The sequence below is a fragment of the Trichosurus vulpecula genome, chromosome 7 (assembly GCF_011100635.1).
Source record: "Trichosurus vulpecula isolate mTriVul1 chromosome 7, mTriVul1.pri, whole genome shotgun sequence".
In the NCBI taxonomy this organism is placed as follows: Eukaryota; Metazoa; Chordata; class Mammalia; order Diprotodontia; family Phalangeridae; genus Trichosurus; species Trichosurus vulpecula.
The window spans coordinates 254,844,717-254,871,010 of NC_050579.1; the positions used below are offsets into that span (position 1 = coordinate 254,844,717).

At 39.0% G+C, this 26,294-nt stretch overlaps 1 protein-coding gene across 1 annotated transcript in view; it reads left to right on the plus strand.

The window, feature by feature from the left end:
• The window catches only part of FOXK2 (forkhead box K2), a 122,598-nt gene that overhangs the window by 67,055 nt on the left and 29,249 nt on the right, over positions 1-26,294 (plus strand). Inside the window, exon 2 of the mRNA XM_036767956.1 lies at positions 22,889-23,083. Within this exon, the coding sequence (XP_036623851.1) occupies positions 22,889-23,083 (195 nt within the window). The remainder of the gene's footprint in view (positions 1-22,888; positions 23,084-26,294) is intronic.

Sequence of the window (26,294 nt, forward strand, 5' to 3'; positions counted from 1 at the left end):
ATCGTCTACATTGTTATTATTGCCTTACTGTTTCAGCTTGTCCCACCACATGTGACTTAGGCTTCCTGCGACATAAGCACGTCACATGGGCATATTAATAGGTGGGAAAGATCTTCAATTTAAATTACCATTTACCTTTGGCGCCAGGTTCTTTCTTATCCATTACATCAAGTTGCTAATCCTGATTTAGGTAATATCCATCCAAAATGATTCTTAGGGATTCTCATATATATCCCAGTAGAGATTTTTCTTATCTCTTTTCTATCCAACCAAAAGTACTCTAAACAATGTAAATCATATCCTGCTGAACTAGGTGGTATTATTGGATATGGTGGTGGGACATCTTCTCTCACAGTCCAGTACTCAATATTTTGGACCTTATGTGTTTGCTGTTTTCTAATTTGCAGATTCAGGGTCATTATTCTGGCTAGAGGTGTATTTCCTCCTAATGGTCTATTATTCAAATTACCTAAAGCAGTGAACAAATTATCCTTCCATTGTTGATACGAATTATTAGAACTTAACTTTCTTAACGGTTCTTTCAAACAATCTATTCATTCTTTCCGTCAACCCAGATGCTTGTGGATAATATGGAATATGATATATCCACTCTATATTGTTCAATACACAGTATCTCTTCATCTCATTACCTTTGAAATGTGACCCATTGTTATTCTGAATCTGCATTGGGATCTCATAATACAGACTTATAAGATCTAGAATTTTACAGGTGTTTTTCTGGGTTGCATTCTTATAAGGACAAGCCACAAGTACACCTGAAGAGATGTCAACACAAGTACATAAAAATTTGCATCCTTTATCTTGGGGTAGTGGTCTAATATAATCTGTCTGGCAGATCTGAGCTGGAACTTTTCCCCTTGCCATTTCCCCAGTTACTACCCTGGGAACAGTTTGTTCCTCTTCCAATTGACATATATGACATTCCTCTGCTACTTGCTTTGACAATGAATAAGAGGTTCTTGTACCTTGATCTTGTGCCTACCGGTGTGTGGCCTGGACCCCTAAATGGCTGGCTGTTTGGTGGACCCATTTCGCTAGTACCAGATCATCAGTTGGTGTTGAAGTAGGGACAATATGTTCAGTAGCAATCTTTGCTAGTTGATCAGCATGTGCGTTGTACTCACGTTCTGGCGTAGTGAGGGGCACAGGAATGTCTCCATGAAAAACTGACAAATTAGTAACCAAAGACATGTCCCATATAGCTTCCCATAGTTCTTTGCCCCAAACTTGCTTACCATGAATTTCCCAATTTTGGTTTTTCCACATTGGCATCCATGTAGCTAACCCATTAGCTACTGCCCACGAATCAGGGAATATAAGACACTGTTCTCCTTTCTCTGTTTTAATAGCTTGATGTACTGCCATAAGTTCAGCACATTGGCTATTCCCACCAGTTTCAGTACTTTCCAGAGTTCTCTTAGTACATGGGTTATATAGGCTACTGCATTCCAATGTCTTTTATGGCCCAGATATTTTGCTGTCCCATTAGTATACCATGCATGTTTCTTCTGTTCTTCAGTCAGTTCATCATATCCATCATTCCATTTTACCAAGGATTGTACCAGCTGTTGCCTTGGTTCAGGCAGTTTTTCATTTCCATAAATGTCTATGCTTGTGCTAGATTCGTGTAGAGCAGAAACTCCACTTTTGCCTGTTTTTGATCTATTCTGAATATACTATTTCCATTTAATTATGCTAGTCTCTTGCACACGTCCAATCCTGTGAGATGATGGGGTACTCATTACCCAGGTCATAATCAGGATTCCAGGCCTTAATATTACTTCATGGCCTAGAGTCAGTTGTTCAGTCTCTACCAAAGCCCAATATGCAGCTAACAACTGCTTTTCAAACAGTGTACATTGTAATCCAGATGAAGGTAGTTTCCTTGACCAAAATTCTAAGTTTACATTTTGGGCTTTGTTGTTTCTGCCCTAAACTCCAATTTGCATAGTCATCTTGTGCAGTCACTTATAATTCCACCTGTCCACTTTGCATAGGCCATTAAATCCAGAGGCAATTGTATATCAGCTTTGGCTTTACTCTGTTCAAGTCCCCAATCAAATACATATTTTTTCCTGATAATTTTATATAAGGGTTTCAAAATCTGTCCAAGATGTGGAATGTAGTGCCTCCAATATCCAAACAGTCCTGTGAACTTTGGGGCCTCTTTTTTATCGGTGGGGGTAGGATGTTGAATCTTCTGTTGAGCTTGTGGGAGAATTTCTTGTAGTTCTTTATTCCATTGTATACCCAAAAACTTTGCAGTTTGAGCTGATCCTTTAATCTTTGCAGGGCTAATTTCCCATCCTTTGCTTTTCATATGGTCAGTTAAAAGTATCAAACTTTTCTCCGCTTCTTTTACATTTTCTCCCTGTATCAAAATATCATCTGTGTAGTGGGTAAGCTGTATACCAGGCAACTTCAATTCATCCAAATGTGCAGCCACAATACTATGACAAATAGTTGGGCTGTGCAGATATCCTAGTGGCAACTGGGTAAAAGTAAATTGTCGGCGCTGCCACATGAAAGCAAACTGATCCCATTGTTTGGAATCTATTGGGATCGTAAAGAAAGCATTGGCCAAATCAATAACTGCATACCAAGTGCTATCATATTTCTGGATCCTTTCTATTAAGGTAACAGTATCTGGAACAGCAGCATATAAGGAAGGAGTCACTTTATTCAATTGTCTATAGTCCACTGTCATTCTCCGTGTTCCATCTGACTTTCATACTGGTCAGACAGGATTATTCCATCGAGTGGTTGTAGGACTAACATTCCTGCTTCAACATATTTCTTTATAGTTCTGACAATTTCATCTTGCCCACCTGGCACACTATACTGCTTCAAAGGAATTACTTTAGAAGGTTCAGGTAAAGTGATTGGGTCCATTTTTATTTTCCCACTAAAACTGTATTAATTCCTATCTTCTTTACTACAAAATTGATATCTCCCCTCAGGCAAATTCAGAGTCATGCCTTTCAATATATCTATTCCAGTGATGTATTTAGGAATGAATACAGTGACCACCATATATTCTTTCTTAGTTAATTGTCCAATTTTCATCACCAGTTTGACTTGTTTGGCTGATATTTCAGCCCCTCCTAGGCCTTTGCTGGTAATAGAAGTTTTATGCTTAAATTTGTCAGGGTTTCCATAAATCAAGCTGGCCTCTGCCCCAGTGTCTATCAATGTCCTAGTTATAGTATTTGATCCATTCTTCTAATATATAGTCAGACTAATATGGGATCTGTAATCCCATCTGTGTGTTTCTTTAATCTGAGCTTGGGCTCAGCCTGTTCCCTTGTCTCCTTGAAGGTGTGACTCACTTAGATACAAGGGTTCAAGATCTATAGGATTTGTGGGGGCAGTTCTTACTTCTCTATTCCATTTGCTATTAAGTCCCTTATATAGGTCATTTTGTATAGCTCATTAGTTGGAATACCATCTATTCTAAAATCTACCCCTGCTCTCAACAGAGCAGTAAACATTTCTCTTCTTGTCACTCTGTTCCGACATTGAATCTGCTGGCTATTTATTTACCCTTCTCTCTTGAGGAAATTTATCTTTTCCCTTGTCTCCTAAGTCACTTAACTGTGAAATCTTATCCAGCACCTCTGAAAGAGGGTTCCCTACTTCTGCAATTAGCAGAGTCAGAATCATGTGTTTATAAGTGCGGGGTGCCATCTTAACTATCAAATTCCTATGAGAGACTCCCAAGGGAGTTTCATAATAAACTTTGGCATTCCGTAACATAATAGCAGTCTTCATTACCTCCTCCTTTAACTTTCTCATACAGTCCCTAAGTGAGTATCAGGGTTTATTTGCAGTAGGCCACATAGAATCAGCAGAGTATTCTGTATTACAACCTGTTGCAGCCAGAGCTAACTAATTGGTTGTTTGGTTACTTCTTTACAAATGATAATCCCTAAAAACTTGCTGTACAGAGATTCTCACTAATACTTACGAATCTCATACAATCCACAGTATCCACAGATGCTCCTGCGGCCCCTTCATCAGTGATTCTTACCATCCAAAATATTAATGATTCTCCATTCTCTGGGTGAACCTACTGAAGATATCTGTGATTTTCTGCTGTGTTAAGTCTTCCAAAGCCTCCCTGAACACAGTATTATGATCCTGTGTTTCTTACCTCCTTCACTGTATGGGGTGCACTTCTGTGTGAGAAGTCTAGTATGATACTATAACATTAAATAGTAGCTCAGAAGTAGCATCATAGCACAAAGTATCATCAGCTTCTGGCCTTGTATACGCCTGTCTAGATTCTCTCCCCCGTTACCATGGTAACCAAACTGGCTGTTAGACTCAGCCTGGGCTGAACAGAGGTGTACTCTTGACCTCCTTGGCTCCCTCTGCCTTCTAGCTGAATTTACAGCAAAGTTAGTAGATTCCTTTTGTTCTACCACCTGAGATTCCCCCTCTTGCTGTGGTATAGAAGAAGAATTCTCAGAAATTTCAGTAACTGTCTGAGTTTGACTTCTCTTGTAATAATCTGTCCCTGCTTTCATGTATAATACAATACGCCGTGAGTAAAATCCAGCCTCATCTAGAGATTGCTCCTTTCCTGGCTCAACAGCAACCTCTCTGAGACATCGCTCCAAATCTTTAGGTTCCCCACTCTGTAGCTTCTGTTTCCAGTCTTCACACAAACCAGCGCCTTTAGACCATTCCCCTGCTAGGGAGAAATAAGTTACATCCTCCCCTCCTGGGATAACCATTTCTTCCTCTAAAGCCCTTCTACCTCCAAATAGGGATCTCATACCTCGTGATCCTGTCTGTAATGCCAAATAATGTGTCAGTAAGGCAGTAATAACAATGTAGATGGTAATTGTTAAAATGCCTATGGAGTTCTATTTCGCAAAGTATATGAGACTCTCCACATTTATTCAGACACCAGAGAACCATATCCCACAAGGCATTTATCCAATTTATCAGAGCAGTAAAACGTTCAATACACAATGTCACAACACGGAGCCTCTCCATCCCAAAACCTCTCTGACCCCCTGCTGGAGTCTTCCCAAAAACAAATTCACAGTACAGCTAAGTCAGCCTGTTCAGCTCTATCATGATGGTGGCCATTAGCAGCCATAACTGCTCGCTCGCTCTCTCTCTCTCTCTCTCTCTCTCTCACTCTCACTCATTCTCACTCTCTCTCTCCCCCCAGTAGAATTTTCCTGTCAGGAAGCTCCTCCCACCGCATATGGCTTAGGCGTCCTTCCTGTGACATAAACAGGTCACATGGCCTATTAATGGGTGAGAAAGATGTTCAGATGTAAATTGCTACTACACCATCTTTGCTTGTGGTTGAGGTGAGGTAGAGGAATAGGTCATGGGAAGTAAATAGGTTGAGGAACTGAGTGCTTAGAGTGAGAATCATTGTATACGCTATGGCGAAGTCCCCTAATCTGAGAGCGGGAGGTTGGGGAAAAGAGAAAAATTGTGATCCAAGTACTGATCTCTTTATTGGGAATGATAGTTCCTAAACTCTCCCGTTGTTTATGAGAACTGTTCTTCTCCTTTTACCATTTACCTTTTCGGAAGTAATACCCCACACACACACACGTACACACACACACACACACACACACACACACACACACACACACCACAGCATGGCATAGTGAATAGAGAGATGGCTTTGAAGTTACAAAGATCTGGGTTCAGGCCGCTTCTCTGAGACATTCTGAGTAACTCTTTGTGAGTTGTTGTTGTTGTTGTTGTGTGTGTGTGTGTGTGTGTGTGTGTAAGTTCTAAAGTGAAAATACAAAATGCTGTGTTTGGCATTCAAAGCCCTTGATAACCTAGCCCCCTCCTACTTTCCCACTCTTCTGTTTCAACAAAGCCAATGACAACCAGCTCACACAACACTGAAAGCCCAGGTTCTTTTGATCTGCTTTACTAAGGAAAGCAATGTTAAGGGGTTAACAATCTTACTTTAATCCAGCATACAAATTCCATTCATTTAGTTTAGGGGAAAAATCCAGCACCCTGAACTTCAGAGCAAATACAAATTACAAACATCAACAGACAGATCAAATACAATTCATAGTTACCAACATCTGAGTTCAGCCCGGGAGCTCATAACAAGGGCTGGCCCAGAGTCATGAGCACCATCACTGCTGTGGGTCAGAGCTCCGAAAAAGGAAAACCAACCTCTGGTTTTATGTCTTTTTCAGGGTCAAGGGTGAGTCACACATGTGACTCACTCATGTGACCTGAAATTGTCACAAAGATGTGACTTCAACCCACGTGGTCTAAAAACTTCTGATGTCACAAACATGTCACTCAAACCCATGTAAACTAGGCTTTCCCTTGAGGCATGGAGGTGATCAAGGACTCTTCAATTTAATCAAGGAAATAAAGGCCAAACTCTTCAAGGGCACTTGGTTGAATTAAGTGCTCAGAGCCCATTTTGATTGCCAATACATCTTCTTACATCCTACTCACCAATATGTACTTTTTGATCCAGTGACACTGACTGACTGACTGTTTTCTGAACAAGACACTCCATCTCTCAGCTCTCTGGCTGTTGCCTGTGCTTGTAATGTTCTCCTTCCTCCATTCTGACTACTGGCCTCCCTGGCTTCCTCTAAGTCCAATCTTCTACAGGAAGCCTTCTCCAACCCCTCTTAATTTTGGTGCTTCCCCTCTGTTAATTATTTCCTATCTATCCTGTAGATAGCTTGGGGCGTGTGTGTGTGTGTGTGTGTGTGTGTGTGTGTGTGTATGTACACGTATATATTTGCATGTTGTTTCTCCCATCTGATTATAAACTCCTTAAGGGCAGGGACTGTTTTTTCTTCTTTTTGTATCCTTAGTGCTTAGCACAGTGCCTGGCACATTGTAGATGCTTAATAAATGTTTATTCAATGAATGAATTTACAAAGATTTTCGCCCATTCTGTTTCTTTTCTTCATTCACTTTTGTTCATGGAAAAGCTTTTGTATTTCATGTAATTGAAATGATCTGTTTTACATTTTGTGATTGCCTCTATCCTTCGGCCAATAATTTACCTCCTAACTATAGCTGGGGAAAGGTATTATTTAGGGTATAGTTTTAATATGCAAGAGTCATAGATTTTTATATTTGAAAAAAACCTTAGAAATTATCTAGTCCAATTTCCTCATTTTTCAGGTGAGGAAACTGAAGCCCAGAGAGAGAGGAAGTGAGTTACCCAAGATCACACAGGTCATAAATGACAAGTAGGATTTGAACCCAAGTTCTGTGAATCTAGAGCCAGTGCCCTTCCTACTATACCACAGGGTTACATAGCAATTAAGTAATAAAGCCCCAGAACATGAATCTAGTGCTCTTTCAGTGGGCTTAACAACCCATTTGAGGTTAGGCATAGTTATAGGAATGCAGCTAAAGCAGTACTTAGAGGAAAGATTATATCTCAAAGAACTTCAATGAGCAAAATAGAAAAAGAGAAGCAATGAACTTTAAAAACAGTTTAAAATTAGGAAATCAACAAGTAAGCACAAAATATTCACAAAAAAGGAGAATTAGATATGTTGTAAAACAAAGACAATAGAAATGACAAAACTAAAGTTGCTTTTTTGAAAATTCTAACAAAAATGAGAAACCTCCAATCCCTGCCTCTTCCACCCCCCACCTCTGCCACTATATAACCTTACCCACTTCCAACTTTATTTCCCAGATGCTTCTGCACTGACATTGGGAAGTCAGGCTGGTGGTTTTCTAGCTGTTGCCCCACTTGGGGTATCTCCCTGCCCCATTTGTGCCAATGTGATGTACAGCCAATCAGTAGGTGAAAAATTGAATAGGCAGGGCCAACAAAGGAAGATCTGATTAGACATGCCCACACCCTTTCACTAATTAGATGTGAGGCCCCAGGCTAGTTAGCAAACTGGTTTACTAATTTACTAGTTTTTGAGAGTGGTGAAGCCCTCAGGGCCCTAAGGGGAGTTGCTAAGACTACAGCCATATGTCCACTGAGTTCTAGTCAATCAGATGAAGGCTTGGACTGTATAAAAAGAGAGCCCAGAACTGGGAGCAGTGGAGTAGAGAACAGCAGGATTCAGCAGCAGAGAGCCAGCTTCGAGATAGAGTGCAGAGCGGATAGTGCTGAACAAGAGAGAGTTGTGGAGATCAAGGAACTTGGAGTCAGCAGAGCTGCAGGAGAGAATGCTGAGCAGAGGGTTAGGATTTGTCAGTGATCTTTTATAGGAAGGCCCTAGCAGCGAGGGGAAGTTACAAGTATGGCTTGGTTCCTTGCTATAATATTTTGTTATAATTTCCTTGTTACTACAATAAGGTGGGCTTACAGGTTTGGGAATATTATTATCAAATTGGGGGCATTGGTCCTTGGATTTGATCCTCTGGAGTCTAAATAAATGTTATACTTCCTCTGCCTTCTACCTAGAGAATTACTTATACTTTTAAATTGTGAACCACTCAGGCATGTCAATGGCCCTCTCCAAGGTCATAAATTTTGCCTTACTGCTATATGTGATGACAGGATGGGCACAGAGGCTGAACTGTGAGACTATGACCTCCATTGAGGCTATACCAAGAATCAAGCAGTGAGGTCTGAAATTGTAGTTGTCTAGGAAATAATCCCAAAAGTCTTGGGACAGGTTCCTGAGATTGCTTCAGTATTTGGAATTTGACCTGTTGGTAAATAAAGTCTCATCTCTTTCCCTTGCTGCATATCAGGTTCTGAAAGAGTGAGGCCTGCAGTGCCACCTGCTTTTTTATGATTATGTCTGCTCTGAATTCAGTGAAATGAATACCTTAAGTCCAAACTGTGTTGTCATCACAGATGAAGAGGATGATTTTTCTTAACAAAATCTGAATGCAGCTTTCTGAGTTCTCATGAATCTGGAGAATCTAGTCCTTGTATCCCTAGGAAAAGGGTGCTACTGCAAAGAAAGAGATGGCCTGATGCTCAATGTTGGCCCCATGCATGAAGGCATTCCAGGGGTGAAGAACCTGCAGCCTAGAGGCCACATGTAGCTGGCCATCTAGGTCCTTGGGTGTGGCCTTTTGACTGAGTCCATAAACAAATCCTGTTATTAAGGGAATTTGTTCTGTGAATTTTGGATTCAGTCAGAGGGCTACATGTGGCCTCAAGGTCACAGGTTCCCCACCCCTGCTAGACTATATGTGAAGTCAGTGTAGTAATGCCTGTGGTATTTGCACTAAAGTGTGGGAAAACTAGTCTCTGAGTTTTTCAGGGCATCCTTAAAGGAAATGGTCATGGAAGCACACCAGGCCATCATGATTGCAGACCATAGGTAACTGATGTATGCTGCAGGATGAGAGCACTGTAGGTAGTCCCAGGAAAGGTCAGGCTCTATAATGAACATCACCCTGAAGTGAAGGCAGATGGCTATGTGTATGATCTGGCTAAAGTTGTGGCATACTTACAAGTGACCAGAGCCTGCCAGGACCTCAGAATCTCCTGGGGTTCCCTATTCATTGAGTGAATCCCTCCCCAGCATAACCCCAAGCAAGACCTCTTTCCTCACAGCATAGCTCCAGACCTCCAGAGCCCCGGGGCTCATATCCTACTCTTTAGGGAAACAGGCTTAGATGCTGACTTATGAAAAGAAAAGGAGCACAAACCCAAGGTTTGAGTTTTTCTCTCTTCGTGCTTTATCTATGAACATATGGAAAACAGTAAAGAGATTGCTGTTTCTCCCCGTTAGGTTTTGGACTGACCTGCTCTAGGATAACCTCATGGTCTCTGATAGCCTTCTTCCAAAGCTGTCTGTTAGGGATACCACAGTGAGCCACCTTCCATCCTAATAGCTGCCCTAGAATTCAGGCCTAACAAAGATGGTTAGTAATCTCACCTCAGTGCTTCCAGACCTGGAATATTTTCATTGTGCAAGATCAGAAAAAAGACCCCACTAAACCCTGAGAGGACCCTCCCCTTCATTGTAAGATACCCAGTAGTCCCCCCCACCCTCACCCCATCCTGTAGTCATGACAGGAGGCAAAGGGAGGATAGAATTTCCCTTCAAGGCTCACAGGCTCCTTGAAGTATTCCCTGGCCATAGCTTTGGGGATTTCTCATTTCTATGACACCATTCATTGCGGGGAGGAGGCAGGGGGGCAGGGCTACCCTTTATCCTCCTTTCTACTCCATAGTTTAACTCAGGTAGAGGCTGAGAAACTTGCCCATGTATCTGTTGACCAAACATGAATATCTGCAGATTATTTTTTTTTTTTTTAGTGTTTCTGAGGCCCTCCTTAAGAGGGCCCAGAAGCCTCTGACAGAGGGCTGGCTTAGCCTTCAAGGTGGCTAAGAGGAGCCCTGCCAATTGCCATGCTTCTGAGAAATCCCTAGACACCAGGCGTAGTGATTTATGAGTCAGCCCCTACTTACCCTTCACTGACCAAACAAGCTCACTTGGGGCCTTGCAAATAATTTCATTTGTATGTCTCAATAGAAAATGTCTAGAATGATTTTCAGCTTTGCAGGATGAATTATTTTTGGTTAAAAGGGTATGCCTTTTGCCTTTTGGAGTATAATATTCCAAGATCTCCTCCTTCTATGTGTTGTCTTTCTCCTTTAGAATGCAAGTGCCTTGAAGTCAGTAACTCTCCTGCTTAGTTGTATTTGTATCCCCAGTGTTTAGTTCAATGCATGGCATATAGTAAATATTTAATAAATGCTCACTCACTAGCTAGCTAGCCAGCTAGCTATCCTATCTATAAGCTGGCAGGTCTTGTATAAACTTGTCTGTGGTTCCTTGATATGTAAACTTTTTTTCTGATTCCTTACAATATTGTTTTCTTTGACTTGAAAGTTCTGGCTGTGGCATTCCTTGGACTTCTCCTTTTGGAAAGTAGATTCACTTTGCCCTTTGGTTTTCATAGATTAGAGCAATTGTCTTTTATGATTTATTTCTTTTTTTTTCTTTTTTAGAAGTAATTGGGGCTAAGCAACTTGCTGTAATGGTAATTTAAATTTGAGGATCTTTCCCACCCATTAGTAGGCCATGTGACCTACTTGGGTCACAGGAAGCCTAAGTCACATGTGGTGGGAGGAGCTTGCTGAGAGAAAAGGAAAGTGTGTCACAAGAAATGCTGAGAGAGCACTTAGAACTGAGGGAGAGAGCAGATGCAGGTGAACTAGCTGTGTTGTGAGTGTGTTTGTGCCAGCAGTGGGGCAAATGTCTCTGGGATGAAGTGGTTCTCTGCTGTGACATTGTGTATTGAATTCTTTGCTGCTGTGATGGATTGGGCTTACTGGTTTTGGGATCTGGTTCTCTGGTGTCTGGATAAATGGTTTATTTCTACCTTCTCTATGGAGAGTCTCATATTTTGTGATACAGAACTACATAGGTATATTGACAGTTATTGTCTGTGTGGTGATTGTTGCCTTGCTAATACACTTGCCCAGGGTCATGCAACTAGTAAGTGTCTGAGGCCAGATTTGAACTCAGGTCCTCCTGACTCCAGAACTGGTGCTCTATCCAATGTTTCATCTACCTGCCTTTCTTTTATTATTTCTTGAAACAAACATCTTTGCTTTTTAATTTTTTAAAATCATAGTTTTCAGATGGTCTACTGATTTTTAAATTATTTCTCCTTGACCTGTCTTTGTAGGTTAGTTTTTAATTCTTTACATTTTCTTCTCTTGCTTCAGTCTTTTATTTTGTTCTAATATTTCTTATTGTCTTGGGCAGTCATGGATTTGTTTTTCCATTCTAAATTTCTTTATTTTATTAATTTTTCTTTTTTCATATATTTATTATTTAATATTTTTAGTTTTCAACATTGATTTCCACAAGATTTTGAGTTACAAATTTCCTCCCCATTTCTAATCTCCCCCCCCACTCCAAGATGGCATATATTTTAATTTCCCTTTTACCCAGTCTGCCCTCCTTTTTGTCACCCCACTCCCCCTACCCTTATCCCCTTTCCCTTTATTTTCTTATAGGGCAAGATAGATTTCTATATCCCATTGCCTGTATATCTTATTTCCCAGTTGCATGTAAAAAACAACTTTTTTTGAGCATTTGTTTTTAGAACTTTGAGTTCCACATTCTCTCCTTCTTCCCTCTCCACCCACCCTCCTTGAGAAGGCAAGCAATTCAACATAGGCCACACATGTATCATTATGGAAAACACTTCCATAATAGTCATGTTGTGAAAGACTAACTATATTTCCCTTCATCCTATCCTGTCCCCTTTTGTTCAAGTCTCTCCTTTGACCTTGTCCCTTTTCAAAAGTGTTGGCTATTGATTGCCTCCTCCCCCAATCTGCCCTTCCTTCTATCATCCCCCCTCTCTTATCCCCTTCCCCCCTACTTTCCTGAGGGGTAAGATACCCAGTTGAGTGTGTATGTTATTCCCTCCTTAAGTCAAATCTAATGAGAGCAAGATTTAGTCATCCCCTTTCACCTGCTCCCTCTTCCCTTCCAATAGAACTGCTTTTTCTTGCCACTTTTATGTGAGATAATTTACCCCATTCTGTCTCTGCCTTTCTCCTCCCAATATATTCCTCTCTCACCCCTTGATTTGATTTTATTTTTTTAGATATCATCCCTTCATATTCAACTCACCCTGTGCCCTCTGTCTATATATATCTATATTCCCTTCAACTACCCTAATACTGAGAAAGGTCTCATAAATCACACACATCATCTTTCCATGTAGGAATGTAAACAAAACAATTCAACTTTAGTAAGTCCCTTATGATTTCTCTTTCTTGTTCACCTTTTCATGCTTCTCTTGATTCTTGTATTTGAAAGTCAAATTTTCTGTTCAGCTCTGGCCTTTTCATTGAGAAAGCTTGAAAGTCCTTTATTTTATTGAAACTCCATATTTTGCCTTGGAGTATTATACTCAGTTTTGCTGGGTAGGTGATTTTTGGTTTTAATCCAAGGTCTTTGACCTTTGGAATATCATATTCCAAGCCGTTCAGTCCCTTAATGTAGAAGCTGCTAGATCTTGTGTTATTCTGATTGTGTTTCCACAATACTCATATTGTTTCTTTCTGGCTGCTTGCAATATTTTCTCCTTGACCTGGGAACTCTGGAATTTGGCGACAATATTCCTAGGCGTTTTCTTTTGGGGATCTTTTTCAAGAGGCGATTGGTGGATTCTTTCCATTGCTATTTTATCCTCTTCCTTGATAATTGAAAGATGATATCTAGGCCCGTTTTTTGATCATAGCTTTCAGGTAGTCCAGTAATTTTTAAATTGTCTCTCCTGGATCTGTTCTCCAGGTCAGTGTTTTTCCAATGAGATATTTCACGTTGTCTTCCATTTTTTCATTCTTTTGGTTCTGTTTTATCATTTCGTGATTTCTCATAGAGTCACTAGCTTCTACTTGCTCCATCTACTTTTTAGGGTAGTATTTTCTTCAGTGGCCTTTTGAACCTCCTTTTCCATTTGGCTAATACTGCCTTTTAAGGCATTCTTCTCATTGTTTTTTTGGAGTTCTTTGGCCATTAGGGTTAGTCTATTTTTAAGGTGTTATTTTCTTCAGTATTTTTTGGGTCCCCTTTAGCAAGTCATTGACTTGTTTTTCATGATTTTCTTGCATCTCTCTCATTTCTCTTCCCAGTTTTTCCTTTACTTCTCTTACTTGATTTTCCAAATCCTTTTTGAGCTCTTCCATGGCCTGAGACCAATTCATATTTTTCTTGGAGGCTTTTGATGTAGGCTCTTTGATGTTGTTGACTTCTTCTGGCTGTATGTGTTTGATCTTCTTTGTCACAAAAAAAAGATTCTATAGTCTGAGTCCTTTTATGCTGCCAACTTATGTTCCCAGCTAACTACTTGACCCTTGAGCTTTTTGTCAGGGTATGACTGCTTTTAGAATGGAGAGTACTTTGTCCCAAGCTTTAGGGGCCTTGCACTGCTGTTTTCAGAGCTACTCCACAGTCACTGCAAGCACTCCCACACCAGTGCCCCTCCTCCAAGAACTGCCAACCAGGACTGCGACCCAGATCCTAGCAGGGCACAGCAAGAGAACCCTGCCTCTGTGCCAGCAAAGCAATCCCTGCACTCCCGCTCTGATCTACCACTTGATTCCTCCCAAGGTGTGGGCCTGGGGCTGGAAGCAGCCTCCGCTGGAGCTTTGGAGGAAGCTGCTGGAGCTTCCTGCTGTTGCTGCCCCACCACCTCCGCTGCCCCCTGGGTCTGAGGCTAGACCGCACACTTCTCTCACGCAGATCCAGCAGTTTTCCCCTGACCTGCTCTGTTGTTTTTGGAATCTGTGTGTTGAGAAGTCTGGTAACTGTCACAGCTCAGTATACTTCAGCTTGGATAGCATTTTTTATCAAAGTCCTTCAAAATTGTATTGACCAAAGTAGCTGAGTCTTTCATAGTTGAACATTGTTACAATATTGCTGCCACTGCGTACAATGACCTCCGGTTCTCTACATTTCACTCCGCATCAGTTCATATAGGTCTCCCCAGGTTTGTTCTGAGCCATTCCCTTTATCATTTCTTTTAGCAAAATATTGCATCACAATCATATACCATAATTTGTTTAGCCATTCCTCAATTAATGGGCATCCCTTCTATTTCTAATTCTTTGCCACCACAAAAAGAGCTGCTATAAATATTTTTGTACATATAGGTACTTTTTCTTTTTCCTTGATCTCTTTGAACTATAGAGTAGGGTTCTTAATCAAGAATCTGTGCATAGCTTTCAGGGATTCTACAGATGGAAAGTTCCAGTTTTATTTCAATGTAATTGTTTTTCATTCTTATCCTAAGTATTTTATTTAATGAATTTAAAAACATTATTCTGAGGAGTCCGTAGGTTTTACCAGACTGCCGGCGGGGCTGATGACATAACACAGGTTAAGAATGCCTGGACCAGGGGGTTAAACAGAGATTAGAAGTGATCACAAAAGATAAAGTAGATTATTTCAGTCTGTTTTCCAGCCTCATCATTTCATTGAAACTGCCCTTTCCAGAATACCCAGTGATCTCTCCATCCTTATCCTTCTGGTCTCTCTGAAGCATTTAACATTACTGAATACCCTCACCTGAATATTCTTTCTAATACATTTTTGTGGCATTGTTCTGTCCTCATTCTCCTTCTATTTTTCCAACTTTTCTTTCTCAGTATTCTTTACTGGATATTTGTCCGTGTCATACTCCCTGACCGTGGGTGTTCCCCAAGGTTCTGTCCTGGCCTCTCTTCTCTTTTTGCTCTAGACCGTCTCGCTTAGTGATTTCGTCAGCATTCATGGATGTAACTATAATTTCTATGTAGATGATTCCAAGATATTTACATCCAGCCCCAGTCTCTCTCCTAAGCTATAGTCATGCATCACCAGCTGCTTTTTTTAACATCTTGCACTGGATCTAAAACTCCACATACCTAAAACAAAATATTACCTTTTCTCCCAAACATCCTTATTATGATTAGACATGACTCTAGGACTAGCACCTTCTTAAAGTTTAATATTGGGATGAAATGAGGACCTTGTGAGGCACTGAACATTTTGACAGAGGAGGAGTTTTACTTGCCCCTAGCACACAGCAAGCATACAGTGGTACTTGGCTTCTTTTACACAGCTCCCCTGGTTTCCATTCTGGAAATGTGTCTAGTAAGGCAGTTGTTAGTCTGTCATTAGGTTATAGGGACTTTTAGTCTCAGACACCCACTAAGTGGGAGAGGCCCTGAGTCCACCTGGCTTGGCCTTTTTCATTGGCTTTAGGTGAGGAAGGTACATCGGCGAATCTGGGACCAATCAAGTTTCATGAGGGGAAAAAGCTTAACCAGGGAAACCACAGAAGGAAGGAAGATGGAAGAAGACAGAAGGAAGTTGTATGGGGGTTGCGTGTGGGCAGAAAGTTGTCTCCAGACAAGGGGAGTTGCATCAGGAAACTGCCTTCCTACCACAAAGGTATTTTCATCCCTTCATTCACTCAGACACACATCCTTAATGTCATTCTTATCTTCTCACACTTTACCCACATATCCAGTTCATTACCAAATCTTGTAGTTTCTGCCTTCACAAACATCTCACACACCTACTTCTCTTTCCTCACATAGCCTCCAGCCTGTTTTAGGCACTTATCACCTCTTACCTGGATTACTGCAGTAGCTTTCTAACTAGTTTCCTTGCCTCAAGTCTCTCCCCACTTCAATCTATTCTCCACTCAGTTGCTAAGATTTTCCAAAATACAGATCTCACTACATTGTCCCCCCACACTCACCCCCCTCCTTACTCAGTAAAATTCAGTGGTTCCCTATTCCTCCAAAGAGAAAATATAAAATCCTCTCTTTGTCATTTAAAGCTCTCACAGTCTTTCTTTCTTCCCCAACTCCTGCTTTCATACTAGTGGACTGGTGCCACCCTCTTTCCACTTTTCAGTCTTTTTATACCTTACATTTCATCTTAGACATATAATGTGATCCAGTGACACTGGTTTCCTTGCTGTCACTGGAACAAAGCATTCCATCCCCCAGCTCCATTCATTTCACTGACTGTCCCATATTTCTGGAATGCTCTCCTTCCTCATCTCTGCCTCCTGGCTTCTTTTAAGTCCTAGCCCGAAATCCCACTTTCTTTAGGAAGACTTTCTTGATTCTTCTTTATTTTAGTGCCTCCCCTTTCTTGAATATTTCAAACTTTGACTTTTTACAAATATATCTTTCATATTTATTTTGCATATGATTTTTTGCATGTTGCTTCCTCTTTTAGATTGTGAATTTGTTGACAACAGGGACTATATTTTGTCATTTTTTGTATCCCCAGTGCTTAGCTTACTGCCTAGCATTTAGTAGTGGGTACTTAATAAATGTTTATTGATGGACGAACTATTCATATCCTGGCTCGTTTATATACTTGTAGTTTTCTTATACTTTATTCCCCTTTACAAACTCTTACCATACAACCATACTGGTATATTTGTCATTCTTGAACAGAACCCTTCATCTTCTACCTCTGTTCCTTTGCACTGGCACTCCTTCATGCCTAGCTATTCCCTTTTTAAAATGTAAGCTTCTTGAGGACAGGGACTTTTTTCCTTTCTTTGTAAACCCAGTGCTTGGCATATAGTAAGTACTTATTTAATGTTTGTTAACTACATAACTGACATTGAAATAATATACCTAATGAAGCAGTGTTTATTTAGAATTCATTTGGAGTATTGATATCTCACACTTACTTTTATTTACTTACTTACACATACCTCACACTTACTTTTCTTTTTTTGAGTTTTTCGGTTTTGTTCTAGTATTTCTTATTGTCTGGTGAAATAATTGATCTCTGTTTGGCCCAATCTAATTTTTCAAAGAGCCTGTTAATTGAGTAAGATTTTGTACCTCCTCTACTAAACTGTCTATTCTCCTCCCCATTGCTTCCTCTAGAGTCCTAATTTAATTTGTAATATATGTCATTTATAAATTCTTAATTCATTTCTTCCAGGAATTCCCATAGAACTTGTGGCAAATCTTTGATTTTCTTAAGAGCTTTGCTTGTAGATGTTGTAGTTATTCCCTTTTCCTGCGTTTCTGTTTTGGTTATTGCTAGATCCATAATATTTCTTTACTCTTGGTGCTTTTTGCTCATTTTTCCAGCCTTACTTCCTGAATTATAACTTCATGATAGGGCCAGCATCTGTATACTTTTGCAAGGAATAGCAGGGCCTTTTTGATTCTGATCTCTATTTCCTGGGTTCTGGATTATGAGCTCTGTGGTCTTCAAGGACCTAAGGGTTAGGCTGGTGTGCTGGAAGTCCTGATGCAGGGTGAGTGTGACATCTCCAAGTTTTCCCTAGTCCCTATGATGGTAACTTTCCATGACTTATGCTCATAGGCCAGGCTTTCCTGGCTGTACCCACTCCCCTGGTGCCCACAAGCATCTAGTTATCTCTTTGTGCAGACATTGACTAGAAAAACACATTTACTGTAGTTTCTCCTTCAACTTCTTATTTTACGTCCTTGCTGTAATAGCTGTGTTAGAACTGGGCTTACTGTTCCCATATATTCTGCTATCTTGAGGAAAGTCCAGGACATGAACTTAAATTTTTTTTCTCTAAATAAGTTTGAATCATCATAAACTTTTTTTAGCCTGTGAAATATTGTGGTGATCACTTTTAGTTGTAACACCATTATGAGCCCAGCATTTGAAAGGGTGATAATATGTACATAGATTAAATATAGCATTACTCTGGTGATACGGGACATTAATATTGTAACAGCGTTGCTTACTACCAACATAGTTTTAGGTACCAAGAACCCATGAGTTCTCTAGCATTTGGCTACAACTAGTTTTGAAGATATTTACATAGCCAAACTTTTTTTCTGAGGTAGTTGTATGTCCCATATGAGAATAGAGTTATGTCAGTAGAGTGAAGTATACCAGTCAGACATCTGAAACTATCATGGGGGGATGAAGGCAAGATGGTCAAGTGCAGGCAGCAACCCAACCGAACTCTCCCAGCATTCTCCCTCAAACAACTTCAAAATAATGCCTCATATCAAATTTTGTAACGGCAGAGCCAACAAAATGTCAGGGGTGAGATGTTTTTCCAGTCTAAGAAAACTTAAAAGTTTAGAAGGAGTGGTCTGTGACTCTGAGGTGGAGGCCTGTTTGGAGCATGCACTTGTGGGCAGCACAGTGTGGCAGCCACAGCTTTGGGAGCTCTCAGCTCAGAGATGGTAAGGGGGTTGGACAACTAGTCAGATTATGGTGATCCTTTCTTGGCACTGGGGCAGCTGGCACTGACTGGCAACTCTGTTTCCCATAGGCAGTTCTAGGTCATAGTTCCAAGACAGAGAGGAGTACTTGTGATTGGCAACAAGGGAACAGGGGTCTTGGTCACAGTTCCAAGGAAGAGAGGAAAGCTACTGCTTGTGGCTACTGAGGAGCAGAAGCCCTTCACAGACCAAGAGAGCAGGGACCACCCCTCTCCCCAGATCGCAACATTTTGGAAGCACAAAAACTTGAAGACCTCCAGAACTAGCTCTGGAAACAACAGCATGAAAAAGTCTGAAACTTGGGACAGTTGCTCCCCACTGCTAGGTAAAGAAAGCCTAACTTTAACATAAAATTCAAAGTCAATAAATTGACTGGGAAAATGAGCAAATAAGAAAAAAGGAACACGACCATAAAAAGTTACTGTGGTGACAGGGAAACTCAAGACACAAACTCAGAAGATAACCATGTGAAAATAGCTACATCCAAAGCCTCAAAGAAAAATGCAAATTGGACAAAAAAGGTCAACAGGAATTCTTGGAAGAGTTAAAGAAAGAGACAAGAGTAGCATAGACAAAAATTTGGGAAAAGAAATGAGAATGATATAAGAAAATTATTAAAAGAGTCTTGGCTTTATTTATTTATTATTAAGAGAGCTTGTCAAAGGAGGCACCAGAAAATGGTGAAGAAAGTAACGCCTTAAAAAAAAGCAGAATTTGCCTAGTGGTAAAAGAGACATAAAAATGCACTGAAGAAAAGAACTCTTTAAAAAGTAGAATTGAGTGGCTGATGTGACAGAAGAGGAAATTGTTGGATGTTGGTGGGGATTTGGGAAAACTGGAACACTAATGCAGTGTTGGTGGAATTGTGAACTGACTCAACCATTCTGAAGAGGAATTTGGAACTATGCCCAAAGGGCTACAAAACTGTGCATACCCTTTGACCCAGCAATATAACTACTAGCTCTGTATCCCAAAGAGATCAAAGAAAAAGGAAAAGGACCTATATGTACAAAAATATTTATAGCAACTTTTTGTGGTGGTAAATTTGCTTTTCATTTGGTGAATGGCTGAACAAGTTTTGGCACATGATTGTGATGTAGTAGTATTTTGCTATAAGAAATGATGAGGGTGATTTCAGAAAAAAACATGGGAAGACCTATATAAACTGATACACAGTGAAGTAAGGAGAACCAGGAGATCATTGTGTGCAGTAATAGTAATGTTGTAATGAGATCAACTGTGAAAGACCTACTCGGAACAATACAATGATCCAAGATAATTCCACAAGATTTATGATGGAAAAATGCTATCTACCTCCAGAGAGAAAACTAGCATATTAAATGCAAATTGAAGTATAACTTCCTCACTTTCTTTTTGTTGTTGTTGTTGTGTGTGTGAGTGAGTGAGATGATTCATGATGAAATAAACTGAGGCCTGAAGTAACGTTTATGAGCCTAGAGTAGTCATGTTGTGTGGAATCTTAAATATCTTTGAATCTTCCCTTTGAGACACTCTATTAGTATGATTAATAGAAACCAAATTTTGAGCATTTTGGAATAAAAATTTTAGTCCAAGCTAATATGGAGTGAATTAGCTGGGTAATGGAAACTACACGCACGTATGTACCAATTATAGAGACTTGTCAAGGTGCACCACTTATTTAGGGCTTTGATGTCTTTGATGTACCTTGGTGTAACTTGTTGTACCTTAAAACATTTAAACCACCAAGTCACACTAGCATCAGCCTTATCTTCCCAGACTGATTTCCTTATACTCCTCTTCATATACTCTTGTTATGTTCACTGCCTTTTATTTTCCATCTCCTTGACTTTGCATAAGCTGTCCTCAAGCCTGGAATGTACTCCTTCCTCACCTCTGTGCCTTTGAATCCCTATTTCAAATCATTATGACCTCCCACTTGTACTATTACAATAGACTTGTTATTCTCCCTTTCTCAAATCTCTTGCCACTCAAATCCATCCTCCACTCATTTTCTAAAGTGATATTTCTGAAGCCTGAGTCTGACCTTGTCTCCCCTCACACTCAGTAAACTTCAAGAGTTCCCATTTACCTCTGGAATCATGTATAAAATCTTCATTTGCCATGTAAGGTTTGTTGTAATCTGACCCCTTCCTAGCTTTTCCCTATCTTTTTATACTTTGTCCTGCGTCATGCATGCTTCAATCTAGCTACATTTCCCTACTTGCTGTTGCTTTTATCTGACATTTCCTCTCCCATATCTGTGTGTGATCTCTGTGATTTCAAGCTGTCTCACATGCCTACGAATTCTCTCCCTCCTCATATCCAACTCTGATTTTCTCTGGTGTTCTTCAAAATTCAGCTCAAATCCTACCTTCTGTTAAGAGCCCTTTTCTAATTCACAAAGATATCAGTGCCTTCATATTTGAGATTACCTCCCATCTACTGTTTATATATCATCTGCATTAAAATATGAACTCCTTTAGAGTAGGGACTGTTTTTACTTTGAACAGAGTATATATGGCAGAGTACTTACTTTTTTTGTTTCTATTACATAGAATCTTGCACCTAAGTTTGTTTCCTTTATCAAATTAGAGCTGTATAAAGTATCATTTTGTATTATAGTTTTATTTTAGCATTGTTGATAATGTTTCATTGGTTTAGTCAAACATGGGTGTATTGAAAGATGACTGTGGTGATCTCAGTATTTGGCCAACTGCCAAAGGAAAGCATGATGTTATATTTATCACCAGCCTTCCCCAGAAGGTATTGTTCTCACTAAATTAACCTATTTAGAATTTCACTTATATAGATTCTTTATTAACTTGACTAGCTATTTAGCATCCCTGATGGGTTTCTTTTGAGATATTTGAGGCAGTAATTTTATTTTTTTTTCTTTTAATTTGTTAAGAGGCAAAGTGATATAAAAAACATGGTGTGCCTAATTTCTGGCAAAAATTACTTTAAAATCACTAATGCATGTTTTCACTTCATAGTAATGCCCTCATTTGATTAAGAGGGAGGAAAGGTAAAGGGATATTATGAGAAAAGGGATATTGAAGTTTCCTTTTACAAAAAAATAAAGCCAACAAACAAAAATATTAAATTTTATGCTATCCTATATGAATTCTGGATGGTAAGGGAAGAAACCTTAAGATTTCCCGTGTGATACCATACTAATATATGTGGAAAATGATGTTAATTATCCTCATTTCCTGAAGATTTAAGGATATAAGAAAGATGTTAAAGTAGGTGATAGGGGAAGGAGGGAAAGGAATTGGAACAAAATGAAATGATACTGTATGCCAGGGACTATACTAAGCACGTTACAGATATTACCTCATTTGGTTCTCATAACAACCCTAGGAGACAGGTGCTATTATTATTCCTATATTATAGTTAAGGAAACAGACAGAAAGAAGTTATGGTAAGTGACTTGCCTAAGGTCACATGGCTAGTTAATATCTGGGGCTGGATTTGAGAATTCCTAAATTCAGATCCGGCACTCTATCCACTGAAGATTGTAATTAGTTTCAAGCCAGCAGGCAATAGGTGTAACTGTAGGATAACTTTTTTGTTGTTTGGGTTTTTTTGTTTTGTTTTAATTTTGTAAGGACCTTTGATTTACCTCTTGGTGAGGCAACTTCATGCAGATCTGGACCTGTTCACCAACTTACCTGTAGAGAGTTAGTTGCCTGAGGTACTGAGAGGTTAAATGACTTTCTCAGGACTAAGTGGCTAATATGGTACTTGACCCTTTAATGTTACTCTGTCTACCATGCCAAACTGCCTCTCAAAAGATGCACTTAATGAGCTAAATGTCTTCCAGCATTTATTTTAAAAGTCATACATGTTTCATGGTTGCATATAATTTTGAATGCTTATTAATTTATCTAATTCATATTTTCATTCCTTTTTAAAGGTACAAAACATGCCTATTTTTATTCAGAAAACATCTATGTAATATGATATAACTTTGGTAGTGGTAGCTTTTGTGTAGATTATGACATAATATACTGAATCTTTTTTTGTATATTTAAAGGAACATGAACATGCCAATATTTTTGAGACATGAATCTTTTCTTAACTTTTCCTTAGGTAATGGCATCTTTAGATACTCTTTTTAAATGTTTTTGTTTAGTTGTCTTTCCTTCCACAATCATTTACATGCAGTATATAAAAGCAGGTGCTTATCTTTTTGTTTTTATTTTTCAGATGTACCTTCAGATTTCCTAGCACAAACATCAAGATAACATTCACAGCACTGTCCAATGAGAAGAGGGAAAAACAGGAGGCCCCAGAGTCCCCAGTTAAGCCTGTGCAGCCTCAGATCACTCCCTTAACAATAAACATTCCTGACAACATGGCTCACCTGATCAGCCCTCTGCCTTCTCCCACAGGAACTATCAGGTATACTATAAGGCTTCTCAAAAAGTATGTATATGAACTGTCTATAGTGATTATAAAAGCAAAGAAAATTTACTTGCTAGACTCTCATCTGTTTGAAGTATGATATTTTTATTGAAATTAAATAATCTAGCTTAACTCACTAATTGTTAAATTTTTGAAATAAGCCTCAAGAATATATCAGAAAGATACCAGAAACTGTGATTTCTGTTTCTTAGGCTTTGCATAGAGCACCTAGTCTATCTTTAGTGTTATTAAAAATATTTGTAGTGCTGAGATGCACAGGGGTAAACTACTCCTAACATTTTTATAGCCAGAACAGAGATGGAAAATTGTTGTTTAATATACCCCACACTCAACATAGCTTATTTTGATTTCATGACATCAGAGATCAGAGTTATAAGTGACCTTAAGGTCATCTATTCTAGCTTTCTCATTTTGCAGAGATGGAAACTAAAGCTAAGACATTGTAACTGACTCATCCTAGAACATCCTAGAACATAGTAGGTACTTATTGATTGCTTGATCCTTCTAAGACCTCAAGTGTAGTGAATGGCAGAGCTGGAATTCAAACCCTGGTCCCCTAATTTTTAATCCAGTATTCCTTCTGTTATATCATCTTCCATTATCAATTATTGTATTACAAGAAGTTTTCTTTCCCAGTTGGGTTGTACATATGTATGTTTGTATGTATGTATGTATATTTGTGTGTGTGTGTATGTTTAAACAACAGCAACAAGTTATATAAAAATAAAAATCTACTAGATTACTTGGAAGGCTGATCTGGAGTAGTGGTTTACAAGCCTTTTTAACACACAGTCCCATCAGAAAAATATGTTTGCACATACTCCCAGTAGATGTAAGGTTGTTTAAAAATTTTATATATGTCTCATAAATATATATGTACATACACATGCACACATATGCACACGCATCTTGTAAAATAATGATTTTCACAAAATTTTTGCTTTTACACATTAATAAATTATAAATCAATATTTTTAGTCATTTTTGTATTGCTATTTTGTAGATATGTCTACAAAATACATAAATTTTATATATATAAATGATAGTTTCTTTTTTTAAATTTGGTTTTACACTTTGTAATGCAGTAATTCAAAGGTCTGATTATTTACATAGTTGGCTTTAATGGCTGTCATAGCTGAAAACAGTACTTCCCAAACATTATTGGTTATGATTGCTAAACCATGACCATGATAGTCCTTTCTCATTCTCAATCTCAAATCAGTGTTATACAAAGGCTTTTGTTGAAATTCAGTAGCAAATTGTACTCTTCCCTAAAGTCAGTCACTTGTTTTTGCAAACTACAGGCATACCTCATTTTATTGTTCTTCATTTTATTGTGCTTCACAGATATGTGTTTCTACAAACTGAAGGTTTGTGGCAACCCTGAGTAGAGCAAGTCTTACTGGCACCATTTTTCAACAGCATGTGCTTACATCATGTCTCTGTGTCACGTTTTGGTAATTCTCACAATTTCATTACTGTTATATCTGTTACAATGATCCGTGATCAGTGATCTTTGATGTTAATGTTGTAATTGCTTTGAAGTGCCACAACTGTGCCCATATAATCAATTAATGTGGTATATGTTCTGACTGCTCTACCAAGTGGCCATTCATCTGTCTCTCTCCCTCTCCTTGGACCTGCCCTGTTCTCTGAGACACAACAGTATTGCAGTTAGGCCAATTAATAACCCTACCATGAGTGCTTCTAAGTGTTCAAGTGAAAGGAATCGATGTGGAGTCATTGTTGTCTTATTTTAAGAAATTGCCCCAGCCACCCTAACTTTCAGCAACCAACACCCTGATCAGTCAGCAGCCATTACCCTTCCACCAGCAAAAAGATTACAACTCACTGAAGGCTCAGCTGATGGCTCAGCCTTTTTAGCAATAAAGAATTTTTAAATTAAGGTATGTACCTTTTTTTAAAATACATAATACTATTACTCACATGTTAGACTGCAGTATAGTGTAAACATAACTTTTATATTCACTGGGAAACCAAAAGATTCATGTAATTTGCTTTATTGCAATATTCACTTTATTACAGTGATCTGAAACCAAACCCACAATATCTCTGAGGTATATCTGTGACACAAAGTTACTGCATTTTGTATTTCTGTCAGGTGGCTTCAAAGCTCACTAAAACTCTTGATTTGAAAGATTGGTAAACAGATTAAAAATTGTATTTCAAAATTTTTAAAGAATGAAAATTTTTATAGATCATATTCAACAACAGAATCTTAGTTATTAAATATATTCCTAATCATGATGATTTCATAAATATCATTAGCTTAAGGTTCTGTATATACTTAAAATACAGTTTGCTTTTAATCTTGATAATTTTGAATTTTTTGTCTTATTGATTAAGTAAATCAATCAACAAGCATTTATAATGTAGTTACTATGTGCCAGGTACTAAGGATACAAATACAAAAAAATGAAATAGTACTTACTGCCAAGGAGTTTATAACAGTGCATGTATTAGTAATTGTAGAATAACATAAAGAGAACTATAGTAAATACAAAGGAATTAAATATAAGAAAAGTCACTAGTGGTTGAGTTTGGTGCATTAGGAAGTACTTCATGTAGAAGAATAGTACTTAAAACATATCTCGAAAGAAAAGAGGGATGCCAAGAGGTGGAGCTAACGAGGGTATGCGTTGTAGGGACAGTGATGGGCATCTGGCTGTTATATTTGAGGAGCAGAGAGCAGGCCAATTTGGCTAAATTATAGAGCGCAAGAAGGGTAATGATGTCCTTTGCGGCTGAGAAAGTACATTGGGACCAGGATGTAATGGGCTTTAAAAGCTAAATGGAGGAGGTAATGAGGAGCCAATCAGGTTGATTGAGTAGGGCAGTGACATGGTCATATTTCTACTTAAGATAAATCACTGTGGCAGCAGTGTATAGATTGAGCGAGAGTAGGGAGAGACTTGAGGTAGGGAGACCAAATAGGAGGCTATTGCAGTAGTGTTAGGTGAGAGGTGATGAGGGCCTAATATGGTGGTTGTGTGTGGAGAAAGGTTTGGTTTAAAAGATGTTGTAGAGGAATAAATGGCAAGATTTGGCAACTCATTGGTTGTATAAAGCAAGAAAGGATCGTTTGAGGATAGTGTTGAGATTATCAACCTGAGCAACTACACAGATAGTGGTGCCTTTGACAGAAATAGGGAAATTTGGAAGAACA